We start from the raw sequence: 15,203 nt of genomic DNA on the forward strand, positions 1-15,203 counted from the left end.
GACCATTACAAAGACCACAGGCCCTCAACTTCTCCTCCTTTGCGTGCCTGTTCTTGATCTGACAAGGCCCATGTCTTCCAACCCAAAACCTCAAACCAAAAGGAGGCATTATAATGTGGTCTCTTACAATGCAATGATTGAAGATTCTTGAAGGCAGGATAATTAAGATGTAAAGCGCTGGATCTTTTCAATGAGATGAGGCTTAGATTGCTCCACCCGAGTCTCTTGATTTGTCAACCTTCTTGGTGTTTCAGCTGATTTATTTACTTTGGAATTGAGCAAGTAAATCCATGGCCTAGTCACCAAATATGGGTACTGTTTGGACGTAATTGCTGGCAGTGCTCTTATAGATGTTTATTCTAAGTGTGTGGTGTGTGTGTATAGATGTATTAGGGTTAAGTACTAAGTTTGATGACCTTTTTTGTCTTTTTATACAATAATAAAACTTAAGATCTTAATGATTTAATTATTGGGGTGAACAAAGAAAATGTGGAGTTTAAATAGAAAAACTCAATAAAAATCCCATCTTGTTCGTCCTATTGCTGCATGCTGGGTGTTAATTTCTTGGTTCGTTGATTGGCAAGGAGCTTCTGTATACGAATTTTAATGGGAACTTCGGAGTTTCCAGATCTGGGTCGGCATTGCTACGTCGCCGATTGCCAGCAGATCGATTTCTTGCCCTTCACCTGCGATAGCTGCCATCAGGTCCTCTCTCTTTCTCTTTCTCTGTGAATTATATACTCCATGCTTATGTGAACATCAAATGTTAAGAAATATGTGTATTTGAAATTTTCATTTTGGTTATTGGGATTGAGATTATGTTATGTTTGGTTTGCTTGGAGAATTGGGGGTAAGAATTATTATTTCCTGAAAAAAGAAACAGAGGAAGATCCCGAAATAAATTTATCTAATCAAAATTCGAAAATTTGTCCATTTGGAACTGTGCATAACAACATTCTCTGGGAATTTACAAGAAGTTTCCAGGAAATTTCTAGTCTTGGGGTGTGCTCGAGTTACTATTATTGACTTTATCGGGTGATATTGCATTTCTGAACTGTTTTAAATAATGGTACATCATGTTGCATTGCCATATATGCTCAGAGTTTTTATATTATTTGACTGTTTACTAGTATTTCACGATTATTCCGATTTGCAGGTTGGGTTGGGGAAGATGAGATGGGGGTGCCTTTTTCTGGGTTTGGTGCGACTGTTCTTGTTCTAGATTTTATTTTTTTGAATTTTTTGTTATTTTATTCTTTAAGATATATATATTTGTTCTCATTATTATTTTTTATTTATTTTAAATTTACATTTTCTCTAGCACAGTAAATAATTCTGGAAGGAGCAGCTCATCCATGCTAACTGAAAGGACGCTTTTACCTCTAATTTTGACGGACAAATTGATGATTTGGGCCGAGGACCTAATGCAATGTTTATCGAGTTAACGGATGTAATTGCGAAAAAAAGTCCACGGACCCAATTACAAATGGGGGCCAAGTTCATGGACGTCTATAGTAATTAACCCTTTAGGATATATATGCTTGTGCTTTACCTTGTCACTAGGAGCGTGGTACCTTTGGCTTGACACGTGGAGGGCAGTCCAGCCCTTGATTTGTTGGACTATGGTTTTTGATTGAGATGGGATTTTGTTTTTGTAGGGTGGGGTCTTAAAAAGAAGGGAGCTTGTGTCGATTATGGAATGTTCTTAGGATCTTTTTTTTTGGCACTAACCCACTTTTCATGGAGATAGTTATTTTCAGTGACGAGTGTTTTGTGTTGTGTAAATCAAAATATTTGAAGGACAAATGGTGGTGGGGTGTGTGGGTCGTAAAGGTTCACTAACTCCTAGCCCAAAAGAGAGAACAAGAAAGCTGGATAAAATTTTTAAAAAATAAAATAAAAGAAAGAAACCAAAAAAGAAAAGGGTTTACTTTAAGCTTTCTCTTGGGATTCTTCCATGGACCTGAGATAATCATTCTTCCTACGAATTGGAGTTTAACACATATATAAAAGTAGTAATGCTATTTAGACACACAATATTGACCACCTTAGCTGACCACCTTATGTGGTAGATGATGTGCTTTGCCATGTCAATTAATGAATGTTGTCATGTGTATTCTATTTTTTCTTTTTCTTTTTCCAATAATCCTTAAAAAAACAAAGACATTAAAAATTAAAAATCAAATTAAAAAACCCTTCCTGGCAAGTGGACTCAAGTCGTTCTCAATTCTTCCTCACGTCTCCACAGTACAACCTTCCTCCATTGTTGCTGCACTCTGATAAGAGAGTCACTAGAACGTGGCTGAGAGTTGGAGTCCCCCCGTATTCTCTACTTTGCTTCTCTCATTGCCTCCCTTCCTCCACCAAATTTATCCATCCCCATCCTCCACTGTTGTTGGTGAGAGTTAGAGTTTTCTCAAAAAGAATGAAATTTGCAGTCTGAGTGATTGGGTGGGTTGAAGAATGGAGAGGTTCACTTGTCTATTCTTCTCCAAAAGCCTATCTGACAGAGAGGTTGATGATTGAGGTACATACCCATTTTTAGAGTAATTTTGTTGTAAAACTTCTTGTACAGTTCTTAGTTTTTGTTTCTTGAATTTGCAATTTGTTGTAAAAATTGATTAGTGTACTTAGTTGGGTCTTGCTAGCATGTAGTTCGCGGGTACTGGGTGGCTATAATGTCACTGAATGTGATAATATTTTAATTATAAAGATCATAACACTTATGATTGAATGCAAATTGTGATAGTTTATATGTGGTCTTTTCTTTTTCTTGGTGCTGGATTGTTGCAGGAACTTTTTGAGGGACATTACTTCTGTCAGGCACAAAGGGAGGACTTCTTTCAGCGAGCAAAGCCTTACAAAGATCATCCAACAATTATTAGGTGAAAGCATTGGGCAATAGCTTTTCAATTTTGGTTTGATCTTCCTAGCTGTCCTCATCCTGGATTCTGCATCGTGCTACTAACATATGAGGAGAACCTTTAAAAAGAAAAATGGAGGAAAAAAAAATTAGGTTCTTAATTGACTTGGGAACACTTTTTTGGTAGTAATACTTATGTATTTTATTGCTTGCTCTGTAGGATGCAAAAACTTGCAAAAGAGTTGGGTGTGGTAATACCAGTTAGTTTCTTTGAAGAGGCAAATAATGCCCATTACAACTCAATTGCCATTATTGATGCTGATGGGGCAGATCTTGGACTTTATAGGAAATCCCACATCCCAGACGGACCAGGTATTCAAGTTGCATAATGTTCCTCTTATTTGATCTCATCTTTTAATTATGATAAAAGCCACTATTTTTCTGCTGCAGGCTACCAGGAAAAGTTCTACTTCAATCCAGGTGACACTGGATTCTGTAGCAGTATATTTACACACAAGGGGTCGCTCAGGTGACACTGGATTCTGAAGCAGTATATTTACATTCTATAATCTGAACGTTGCATAGCTTGGTCTACAATGACAAGGAAATTGAGAGATTTTACAAGTCCAAATTCTGCAACCCCAAGTTTTGTTTTATTTTATTTTTCCTACAATTGCAGATAGGTTTCTCTGTCTTGATTGTAAATGCTCATTGATGAATAAGTGTATATACTCATATATTTTTGTAAGGAAATTCATTGAATTATATGTTTTGGTTCTTTGGATCAGTATTGGCGTTTCTTTGAATGTGGTTCTTTCTGACTGGATGATAACCATCCTACTCTTAGGCAACAATGCAGGGAGGCCCAAGTAACTCTTAATAGAAATGCTGGAAGTAATTAGACAACACTGATATTGGAAGAATAACTATAGAAATTAATAATGATATTTCCAATCCACAAATGGACATGATTTGCAGTACCATGTAGATTAAATTGCTACAATAGTGATATATATGAATGAAAAGGAAAAGAAAAAGAAACTAATTTTGCGGTTGAGTACAAGATCAACTCCATTACTTCTGGACACCAAAATGGGACTTGAGCACTTCCTTATTTCATGTGTTCGTGAGGTTGTAGATAAACAACAGGAGGGTGTCGTGTGCTTTCTATCATATACTCTCCATTCAAGTGATGTGGACGATCTGCTTGAGCAAAGCCCATGAACAATGCCATATTATTCTACACAAAACATAAACAAATCCAGTAACCAAATAATTTTAAATACATCACTAATTTAAAAATCAAACAATTAAATACAAAAGTAATAGAACAACATCAGATTAATCTTTTAACAACTCACATTTTGAATGGGAATGTAGGGTATTGATCATCATCCATACCACCATGAATATCTCGTGCATTTTGAGAATCCTGAAGTACAAAAAAACCAAGTATCTCATTTTAAAAATACATATGTATCAAGGCCAAGATATAAAGAATGGGAATCACAACTAAATATTCTTACAGTAAAAAGAATACTCTCTTGTGTTCCAACTATATCACAACTAATTTTGTCAGTGGGTGGAACATCACTTTCTACCATCTGGAACTCCTGAAAAATATACAAATACTACACATGTACAGCATGAATATTTTACTCACATGCTTAATCAAGACATAAATGGCATGTTTGCATAGTATTCCCCTAAACTCAAACTTGGAACAATTACACTTAACTTCACTGTCAAATTCATGGAATATAACTATACCCAGTACCCATGAACTACAAGCTAGCTAGACCCCAACTAATTACACTAATCAATTTTTACAACAAATTGCAGATTCAAGAAACAAAAACTAAGAACCTGTACAACAATTTTTACAACAAAATTACACTAAACATTGCGTATGTACCTCAATCTTCAACCTCTCTGTCAGACAGGCTTTTGGAGAAGAATAGACCAGTGAACCTCTCCATTCTTCAACCCACCCAATTGCCTAGGACTGCAAATTTCATTCTTATTGAGAAAAGCAGAGTAGAGAATGAGAAGCAGAATGAGAGAAGCAGAGTAGAGAATATGGTAATTGAGGGGACTCCAACTCTCAGCCACGTTCTAGTGATACTCTTATCAGAGTGCAGCAACAATGGAGGAATGGAGTGCTATGGAGACACGAGGAAGAATTGAGAACGACGTGAGGCCACTTGCCAGGGATGTTAGGGTTTTTTAATTTGATTTTTAATTTTTAATGTTTTTGTTTTTTTAAGGATTATTGAAAAAAGAAAAGGAAAAAATAGAATACAGATAGCAACATTCATTAATTAACATGGCAAGACACATCAGCTGCCACATAAGGTGGTCAGCTAAGGTGGTCAATATTGTGTGTCTAAATAGCATTACTCATACAAAAGTAGTTCATAAAAAACACAACAAAAAAACTTTTGTATATATTTCACACTGCTATTTGAGAATGTATGAGTTTCTACTTATATAATGAGCTCCTAAACCATTTTCTTAGATAAATTTTATGGCCTAAGCCATTTCGTTTGATACGGCGGACTGTTATGGACAGGACTAAATCTTGGGACTATTTTGAATTAGCTCGGATTAGTCTAAATTTGGATTAAATCTTGGCCTACGTTTGATGTTCGTCGAACTAAGAATCTAGAGTGTAAAAATAGTAAAGACATATGTTTGGTGCTCTTCGGACTAAAAAAATAAATATTTTATTTTAAATTTAACTAAAAAATTTAACCTATAAATGAATAAATAAATAAAATTATAATATTTATTTTTTTGGTCAATTCATCATTTCATTAAACCCACGCTTGTTGTCATTGTCTGTATGTAAAGTGAGAGTGAAACGTTTTCTTCTTCTTTTCTCTATTTTTTATTTTGTATTCTCTCTCCTCTCTCTCTTCTTTCTGATCTCATTTTCTTCTTTTCTTTTCTTCCTCTTTCTTTCCTTCTTTCTTCTCTTTGTTTCTGGTTTCATTATTTTCAACTTTTCTCTATTTGGAACTTCTATGAATTGGAACTGCTTTTCTCTTCTTTTTTTTGGGTTTCATTACTCTTTCTTTTCTCTCTTCTTTATTTTTTATTCTTCCTCTCCTCTCTCTCTCTTCTTTATGATCTCATGTTCTTCTTTTCTTTTCCTCCTCTTTCTTTCCTTCTTTATTTTCTCTGTTTCTAATTTCATTATTTTCAGCTTTTCTCTATTTGGAACTTCTACTAATTGGAACTGCTTTTCTCTTCTTCTTTTTTTTGTTCTCTGTTTCTAGTTTCTTTATTTTCTGGTTCTTCTATTTTACCAATTCCCTAAACCCTTTTCTGATTTGTGTTTTCCTCTTGTGTACAAACAGAGATGGTGAAGAGAGATAGTTCTGGGTTCTGTGGGTGACTGGGGTGGCGAAGAGAGATGGGTCTGTGTGTGGCTTGCGGGTGGTGATCATGAGGGATAACAAATTCGGGGGAGAAGGGAGAGCGCTGGGCATTGGGTTTTGCCAGAGTCTGTCGATTGGGTCTGTGGTGGTGGGGGTTTTGATTCAAGGCGTAAGCTCGCTTGTTCAAAATAGTGATGGTGCTATTTTGCGAACTGCATTTGGGGCTCACTGAATTAGACATGCGAGTCCGGTTATTTTTTCACTGTTGGACAATGCAATCTCATTTAAGTTAATCCTCTTCCTAACCATACGTGGGTTTTAAGTGTTATTTAACACAATCCAGTCCAGCTAGGCATAATGAGGCCTACCAAACATGTCCTAAGCATATAGCAGTGCATGGTGGCATCCACAAGGTAAGTTTCTATAGTCATTGTGCCACATGAGAAAAAAGGAAAAGATACAATCCTCAGCATTCAGGACCCAAGTAGTGTCGGTTTTTTTTTCAGTGATGCATGTAGGATAAACATTATTACACACATTTAAATAAGGGCTAAAATCCAATCAATAACCAGACAATATGGGCAGTACCTAACTCAGAGCATAGAGGTCCCTCTCTTATTTGAGCAAAGACCGAAAGACAGTCTGACATAAAAACTCATATAATTGTCACTGGATCAATAAAATGTGAAGCAATCTTATCCTTCACCACTTTACCAACACGCGTGTAGCCATCGTCACCTTTGTAAAGGAGATCTACCACTTTTGTTAAATTAAGAACTCTCATTAGGACAGCCATTGGCGCTGCAGTTGGTCTTAGAAACTCCTCGTTTATGTCCTTCCACAGATCCACCACTTGCTTGTTCAAAGCATCAAGTGCCTCTTGCTCCGACACCCCATATTGCTTCATGTAACAATCAATACTACAGGCAACATGGCCTCTCTCTTTCTCAAACTGCATACAGATTAATTCAAAATATTATAGAAATTCAAAATATTAGTTGTGGAACCACTTATTATATATGGTGTTTTATTTTGTCAAGTTTACGATGTGAAACTTGCATTTTAAACATGCATACCTAATCTAGCCTGACAAGAATATTTTATACCTTGCTGGTGACAACATCATCCATGAACCTAAAAAGGGTCGAGGAAGCTCTAACAATTTTTGCGTCATTGAACAGCCACTCAAATGTGTCCTTTGTTACAATTTCTCCCATGCCAAGTAAGGATACAGTTGAAAGCATGGGGTAACCAGTAGAAACTATTGCAGCAGGTAGATACTCCTCCATGGTTGGGGTGTATCCTTCATTGAACCATCTGGCCTCCTCAAAGTAAGCTCGGGCTACAGCTTTCAACTGGAGGGGACATAACGTTATAGCTAGATAATGTGGAAGAAAATAATTTAAATATATTATATACATACAGATTCCTTTGCATAATAAACTCGGTATGATCTTCCATCCTTTGCAATCTCTTCCTCAATTTCATCGACAACATTCAAAAGGGTACGATAAAATATTTGCATATAGTCTGGTAGTTCATCTATGCAACTCATATCCCACCTGAAAATTTGATAAACCTTGTAAGTTGGCTTATTTAGGAGCACTTCTGCAATTACAATAAATCAGCTCTAAATTATAAAAAAAATAAATAAATTATGATTTCAAAGTAGTACCTCTCAATTGCTGCAGTAAAGATCTCAAGTTCTTCAAACGTAGCATATGCGTCGTAGATATCATCCATCACTGATACCAGGGCAATCACTTTTGTAAGAAATTTTCTTGCTTCGACGTATTGGGGTTCAAAGTATACTCCGACTACCCAGAAGTACAACTCCACGATCCTGTCTCTTGCGAAAGGCATCTTCTTTTCAAAGTCTACTTCTTTCCACCACCTAATGAGCAATAACATTAGCTGTATGTGTAACTTGAGTATATATGCTCACATTTACAATTAAAAGAGGGACTTACCTAGTAATCTCACTGAGCTCATTTTTGTGCAAAGACTGAACAAGATTGAAATCTAACTTCGCAAGTTTCAACAAAGCTTCATTGTGTGAAGCTTCATCTTGGTAGATTGACATGTAACGCCTGGCACATACCCTCTCTAGATCTTTTTGCAATGGTCTCTCCATGGCTTGAGTGATTTGTTCTGCATGTTCGTAGCTTCCATGAGCTTTTGCAGCAGAGTCAAGGTGAGTGGTGGTGAAAGCAAGAGCTTCATCTAGTATTTCTTCTCCCCGTACTCCTAGATGCCCGGCTTCATAAAGGCTTAGCATCCCCGGAACATCGACAATTAAACATTCCTTGAAGCTGCCATTTTCGCCTTTGAACTTGTTGAACACATCTGCTTGATTGTCATAAAAATGAACAGGCACTAGTTGGCAAAAATCAGTCACATTACACTCCACTACATTATAATTTGTTGATTAACTTACCACATGAAACCTTATATCCATGTTGTCTTAGTAGCCGGAAACCAAGAGCAACGTTGTATAGATCTCCATCATCACTAAAGTCATGGTCATGAAATGCAGCATGCATATGCTCCAACGCTTCTTCAATTTCACCTTCAAAATGGTATGCCACGCCAAGGCGCTGGATTGCATCAATCAACTTGAGCTGATGTGAAAAGTCACCTGCACTAGTTGTAAATACTTCCCTCCTCACTACATCTTTCAGCTCCTCAACTTCTTCTTGGTTCCGGGCACTTGTTATCTGCGGCCAGCAATTAATTAAATAAGAAGAACACTTGCGATTTTTTTTTTTTTGAGAAAAATAAACATGAATATATAATGATAATATAATTTGCATGAGATTACAATGTCTTGGGAATCATAGTTCATGAACCGATCTCCCCAAATGCTTGGTGGGAAATTTGCCGTCCGACGAATAATTTCAGGCTTAGATTGGGCTGTTTCACAGACTTGGATAGACATGTTTTGCTGTTTTTTCTTTGGTAGATAAAAATCAGACGGCACTTATTAGTACTGTTTTCTATACGCTTCGAGCTTTGCTATGAAACTATGAAACACATTGATGGTAGACTCATGTATATATAGGCAAGGGTTGGGATATAAAATTATTGCAAAGCAAGAATAGAATCGTGCATAGCAGAAGACAGATTCATATAAATCATATAATAATTTTCAAAGCAATAATTTCCATGGCTAGGGCCGCTCCCTTTTTTGAGTGCGGGTATATATATTATCTTTTTCCTTGTAACGTTTTTCTCACGTAACATATTATCCTTTTTGAGTGCTGGATTTAGAGCAGATGTGTAGCGTTTTTTTCGCCTCTTTTAAAGCTAGCATAATGGTGAATCGATGATGATGGTACTTTCCTCTTCAATACATGAGTTAAATCAATATGATGATGGTTCATGAACCGATCATCCGCCATGCATCCACATGTTTAAACGTGAGAGAGACATGCGTTACCCTATATTGCAGTAATTCTAGTTAGATATGGTTGATGTGATCTTGTACGACTTATGATTCATAAACCCAATAGCATATCTACAAAAAGAGACATTGTCAACCTAGAAGTCATAGATTCCCACAAATTAATTAATAAGGAATTAATAGACGCTTAATTGCTCAATGATTTGAGGAGTTTGATTGGTTGGAATATAGTATAGCTAAAGATGTTGCATTTTGTCTTCATTGTTATCTCTTTAAACCTAATTTTGATCAAGTGGGTGGTGACGCATTCACTGGGGTAGACTTTAATAATTGGAAGAATGGGAAAAAAAGATTTAACCTTCATGTTGGACCAGTTAGTAGTGTTCACAACCAAACTAGAGAAGTTGCTTACAATTTGATATATCAAATTACACACATTGAAACAGTTGTGATCAAGCAAACAAACCAAGCTCGTACGGCTTATTGCACTTACTTGAATGCATCACTCAAGTTCACTAGGTATTTGTTGCAGCAAGATCTTTCTTTTCGTGGTCATGATGAAAGTGTCATTTCAAGTAATAAGGAGGATTATTTAGAGCTCTTGCAATTTCTTGTGAATCATGATGAAAAAGTTAAGGCCGTTGTGTTGGAAAAATGCTCCGGGCGATCTAAAGTTAATAGCTCCTTTAATTCAAAAAGATCTTGTCAATTCTTGTACCAAAGAAACCATTGGTCTTATCTTGAGTGATTACAAGATAGATTTTTTTTAATAATGGTGGATGAAGCACGTGATGTTTCAATAAATGAGCAAATGGCGATGGTGTTCCGTTATGTGAGTGACAAAGGACAAATAATTGAAAGGTTTGTAGGGGTTCAACATGTACCCGACACTACTTCAAGAGCACTAAAGGAAGCCGTTGATGAATTCTTTTCTTCCGAGAATTGGAGCTTTTCCAAGCTACAATAACAAGGTTATGATGGAGCTAGTACTATGAGAGGTGAATTCAATGGCCTTAAAACAAAGATTTTGAGAGAACAACCTTGTGCATTTTATGTTTATTGTTTTCCTCATCAACTTCAACTAGCTCTTATTGTCGTAGCTTGATTGTTTATATTGAGAGAGATGTTTTGTTTGTATTGATAATGAAACTATAATGCAACATTTTCAAAATATAAAAACTCGTTGTGAACAATTGTAACTTGTTTTATTAGTTTTGTCATGAATTATGAATGGAAGTACTATCTTACTATTTTTTTAGTATTATTTTCTTTGTAGAAAAATTTCGGAACTTTTACACTGTGACCCCTTGGCCACATAATCCTGAATCAACACTGGCTGCAACAATTAATTTCATTAATAAAAGAAAAATACAACAAAAGGGCCCCACAAAAGGCTCTTGCAAATAACAGAAAGATACAAACAATACTCTTAAATTTAATTGGTCCTTTTATTTAGCCTCACATAGGAATACGACTAGTGATTAGATTTAAAAAAAATATGGGTAGGGATATAAGAATTTGGGTGGCAATAGCATAACCAAATTAATTTACAAATATTGAATTTAAAAGAATTCAAAGTTGTAAAACTTGTAGGAGGAGAGCACAAAAGGAAGAAGACGAAGAAGAAAAGTAGACTCCTTTTAAGACCATTGCTGTTGCTGACAGAGATCCATATAAAAGGAATAAAATAATAACAGCGATTTATAATAAAATACCCCAAAATAAAATAATAACAATACTGTCGGTAGCCTTCGACTGATCATGTCCATTCCTTTCCATTTCCCTTCCAGTTTCACTTGGTCTCTGTTTTGGTGGGCAGATTTGTGGATCTTTTGTGGGCAGCTATGTTGGTTTGTGTGCTAGGTTGTAGTGAGTTTTATGCTTTTTTGTGTTTTTGGGTTCATTTTGGTGTGTGTTGGAGCATGAAATTTCGGGTTCTTTAATAAGTAATCTTGTGTTCTATGTTGAGAAGCTGGACGCCATTTCAATTGCCATCAATGAGGAATGAGGAGGGTACCTACAAGAAAATACTCCGACACTCAAGTCAATGTTCGTTTAGGAATATTGCAGTAGAGTCAGAATAATGACATACATCTATTCCTTTATGCTGGGGGATTAGTTGACCTTTTATAGGTATTGAACACTTTGACTTCAAGTTCCATATCCCTTATTTATCTCCACGTTCTATGGTAGTGAATATCATGTTATTTGATTCCCTATCCTCCCACAAAATTAAGGTTCATGGGAAGTGGCTTTTTACTTGAGCCTTAATTTTTGCTCCCACAATGTAACTGATTTTGGCTTTCAACGTTAATAAAACTTGTTTCTGACAAAACAAAAAACTTCGTTCCCAAATTAGTTTCATTAATACAATAAAAAGCCTTCAATCTAGCTAGTATTGTATACTAATCTTTTTATTTTTTAGTTTTGATAATCAATCTCATCTCTTGAACCAAATGAAATGGTCATCAAATGAGATATATCTACGAGTTATTTACACTAACATTTTATGAAGTTTTCAGTGTTTTCATATAGTCCATTGAAATTTTAAAAATTACACAACTACACCATGAAGTTTTAAATTGTTTTCACCTTTTTCAAACGACTGTTGATGACCATTCATGACCAAGGAAAAAAACATAGTTAACGTGTGAAATCCAAAAGGGGTGATAAAATGGATAGATTGGGAGCGTCTTGATAAGAAATGTAGCTTTTGGAATATTTAATCATCCAAATAGATGAAGCCGATCTTCAACAAGATCTTACCAAAATTGGCAGATAATGTCATATGATCCTGCGCATCCAGAATTTGACAGGTAGTGAATCATGATTCATGATGAACAGGTTGGACCTTTCATGATAACGACACTGGATGCATGTTTTGTGTTGAATTATCCAACAGTGCTGCAGCCCTACAAGCTCGTGTTACAATTGCTAATGCTGTAATGTCATGATCTTTTTATCTATATAGATAAAGCAAAAGGAATTCTCAATTATTTTAAATCATTTTAACAATTTTTTTTATAAAAATTATTATTATTATTTTTGCTAAAGTTAGGAAGGTGGGAGGAAAGGAACTCGTAGTGGCTTGAATTGTGGTTTATTTGAGAGCACATCAAAGGCTCGAGCCAATCCAACTAACAATAAGCCTATTGGTGTGGTAAATTATTTTGAACTAAAATGCTCTAATTTGAACGTAACAAAAAGTCAAGAGGTCCTTATTGCAAACAATAGAAAATAAGATACAAAATAATAAAACATAATAAGGAGCCGGCCTATCCCAAAGCTTCAAATACCTTTCAGAGTTAAGTACATGCAGAGATGGTACCTGTTCAGAGCCGGCTTGTTATTAGCCTAGAAGGATAATCGCCTAGTGCTCCACATCGGGGATGGCCCCCAAATTATTTTATGAGATCTATATATATATAAAGGCAAAGACCTCAAACGGTGTTAACATCCAAACACCTTTAAAACGCCCCTTGGTTAACCAATTTGGTAAACAACCACAATTTAATATATTAAGGGCAAAATAGTAAAAACTTAATCTTTAATTAAAAAAAGAAAAAAAGAAAATTAATTTGCTGATGCTAAAAAATGGTCCGACATTGCATTAAGTCTACATCTAGTATGCATTGGGTATTCTAGTCCCCTCTCTTCCAAAACACACTGTTAGAGCCGTTTTCAATTTGAAGGGGGAAGAAACCACTGTTATTATGAGTTTGCAATCTTAGTTGGGATGCCTATGCCAGAGTTTATTTGATCCTACATGATATGATTGTTAGTTAAACTGCACTAAATTGTCTTAATTTTGATGTTAGATTGCTTCATTATTATAATGGCCATTAATTTTGTGTCTAGTTTGTATTGGTCTTTGTGACTAGTGACGTTTTATAAGTATATGTTAAACAATCATCACCGGATATATTAATGCAATCGGTATTTGTGAACATGACGTTTGTCACGCTGAAAACGTGGATACATACCTGATAAGCTCGTTTTTAAGGATCATATCTAATACTTAAATCGGATCAAACACATATCTATGCTCAGAAGGAGGAAAAAGAACACGTGGAAACATATGCTCTAAATTGAGCCAATGGCCTAAATCGTACGTGACAAAAAGAAAAGGGAAAAGAAAGACATCCCACTCAAAGAGTCATGAACGGGAAGCCCACTTAACCGGCCACGACATGGAAATTATATCTGAATTAGAGTGAATGATGTGGATTTTGCCGATATATACATAATCGTATATACATATAATCGTACCCTGTGATCATTTTGCCTATATGTACATAATCGTATGAGCAATATTTCAGTACAAAGCAAACCATGTCTTTCCCAATAGCAGCTCAAGTAGCACACAGTGCTGAGCCAGAAATTGTTCGGCAGACAGCAAGTGGACCAACTGAAAGTAGCAGTGAGGAAGGAAGTATTCACAACAAGTGCAGGTGATTTTTCACATCAGCTCAAGCTAATTGATGCAGTCCAGCGCCTTGGCGTGGCTTACCATTTCGAAAGAGAAATTCGAAGAAGCCTTGCAACGTGTGCACGTTACATATCATGACTATGATGGTGCGGATCTCTACACTGTTGCTTTTGGTTTTCGGCTACTAAGACAACATGGATTCAATGTTTCTTGCGGTAGGGGGTGAAGAAATTAATTAATTAAATGTGTGGAATGTGATGTGAGTGGCTCTTGGCTATAATATTATTCCATGTCTCATATATGTGCCCATTTTTTCTGACAATAAACCAGATATATTCAACAAGTTCAAAGATAAAAGTGGTAACTTCAAGGAGAGCTTAACTGCTGATGTTCCTGGGATGCTAAGCTTTTATGAAGCAGCACATCTAAGGAAGCATGGAGAAGACATACTAGAAGAGGCTCTTGTTTTCCAAGCACAATTCTATAATGGCCTACCCGAAAACAACCAGTGATTTGAGGAGTTTCCATGGCCTTGCAACCTTTTACATGCATTTTGTTCGCTATTTCAATACCCTGACCGCACCAATTACTAAGTGCCTGAAGCGTGAAAATTTAATTGGGGTGAAGAGCAAATACAAAGCTTTGCCCTTATTAAAGAAAAGTTGAGCACAACACCAGTTCTAGCCATTCCCAACTTTGAGAATATATTCGAGGTCGAATGTGATACGAGTAGAGTAGGGGTAGGAGCTGTTTTATCTCAAGAGAATAGAGTAGTTGCATTTGTCTCAGAAAAACTCAGTGAAGCATGCCAAAAATGGAGCACTTATGACTAGGAGTTTTATGCAGTGGTTCGAGCCCTGAAACAATGGGAACATTATCTAGTGCAACGGAAGTTTTTACTTTACACTGACCACCAAGCCTTGAAATTTATCAACAGCCTGAAGAGTGTGAACAAAATGCATGTCAGATGGGCTACTTTTCTGCAGAAATTTCCATTTTTTATTAAACATAAATATGAAGTTCTTAACCGTGTAGCAGATGCACTGAGTCGTCCAGCAACTTTTCTTGTTACTTTGGCTCAAGAAGTTATGGGTTTCAAATTTCTGAAGGAACTATATGAGACTG

General features: G+C 36.1%; 2 protein-coding genes across 2 annotated transcripts; one reads left to right on the forward strand and one right to left on the reverse strand.

Annotated features, from left to right (window-relative positions):
- The first annotated feature begins 2,228 nt into the window (after nt 1-2,228).
- Nucleotides 2,229-3,650, forward strand: LOC148918844 (N-carbamoylputrescine amidase-like). Its single transcript, XM_089049108.1, has 4 exons — nt 2,229-2,527; nt 2,794-2,885; nt 3,084-3,235; nt 3,314-3,650. Exons 1-4 carry the CDS (start codon nt 2,519-2,521, stop codon nt 3,394-3,396), a joined length of 336 nt encoding a protein of 111 aa, XP_088905234.1. The 5' UTR covers nt 2,229-2,518; the 3' UTR covers nt 3,397-3,650.
- A 3,068-nt stretch (nt 3,651-6,718) lies between these two features.
- LOC103326363 ((-)-alpha-pinene synthase-like) lies at nt 6,719-9,278 on the reverse strand. The gene is made up of 7 exons (XM_008228579.2): nt 9,068-9,278; nt 8,684-8,963; nt 8,217-8,592; nt 7,922-8,140; nt 7,670-7,808; nt 7,353-7,601; nt 6,719-7,198 (listed from the first exon to the last, which is right to left on the reverse strand). The coding sequence occupies exons 1-7, from the start codon at nt 9,182-9,184 to the stop codon at nt 6,902-6,904; spliced, it is 1,677 nt and encodes a 558-aa protein (XP_008226801.2). The 5' UTR covers nt 9,185-9,278; the 3' UTR covers nt 6,719-6,901.
- Between the last annotated feature and the right edge of the window lie 5,925 nt (nt 9,279-15,203).

The sequence above is a fragment of the Prunus mume genome, linkage group LG3 (assembly GCF_029339155.1).
Source record: "Prunus mume cultivar Tortuosa linkage group LG3, ASM2933915v1, whole genome shotgun sequence".
NCBI classification, from domain to species: Eukaryota; Viridiplantae; Streptophyta; class Magnoliopsida; order Rosales; family Rosaceae; genus Prunus; species Prunus mume.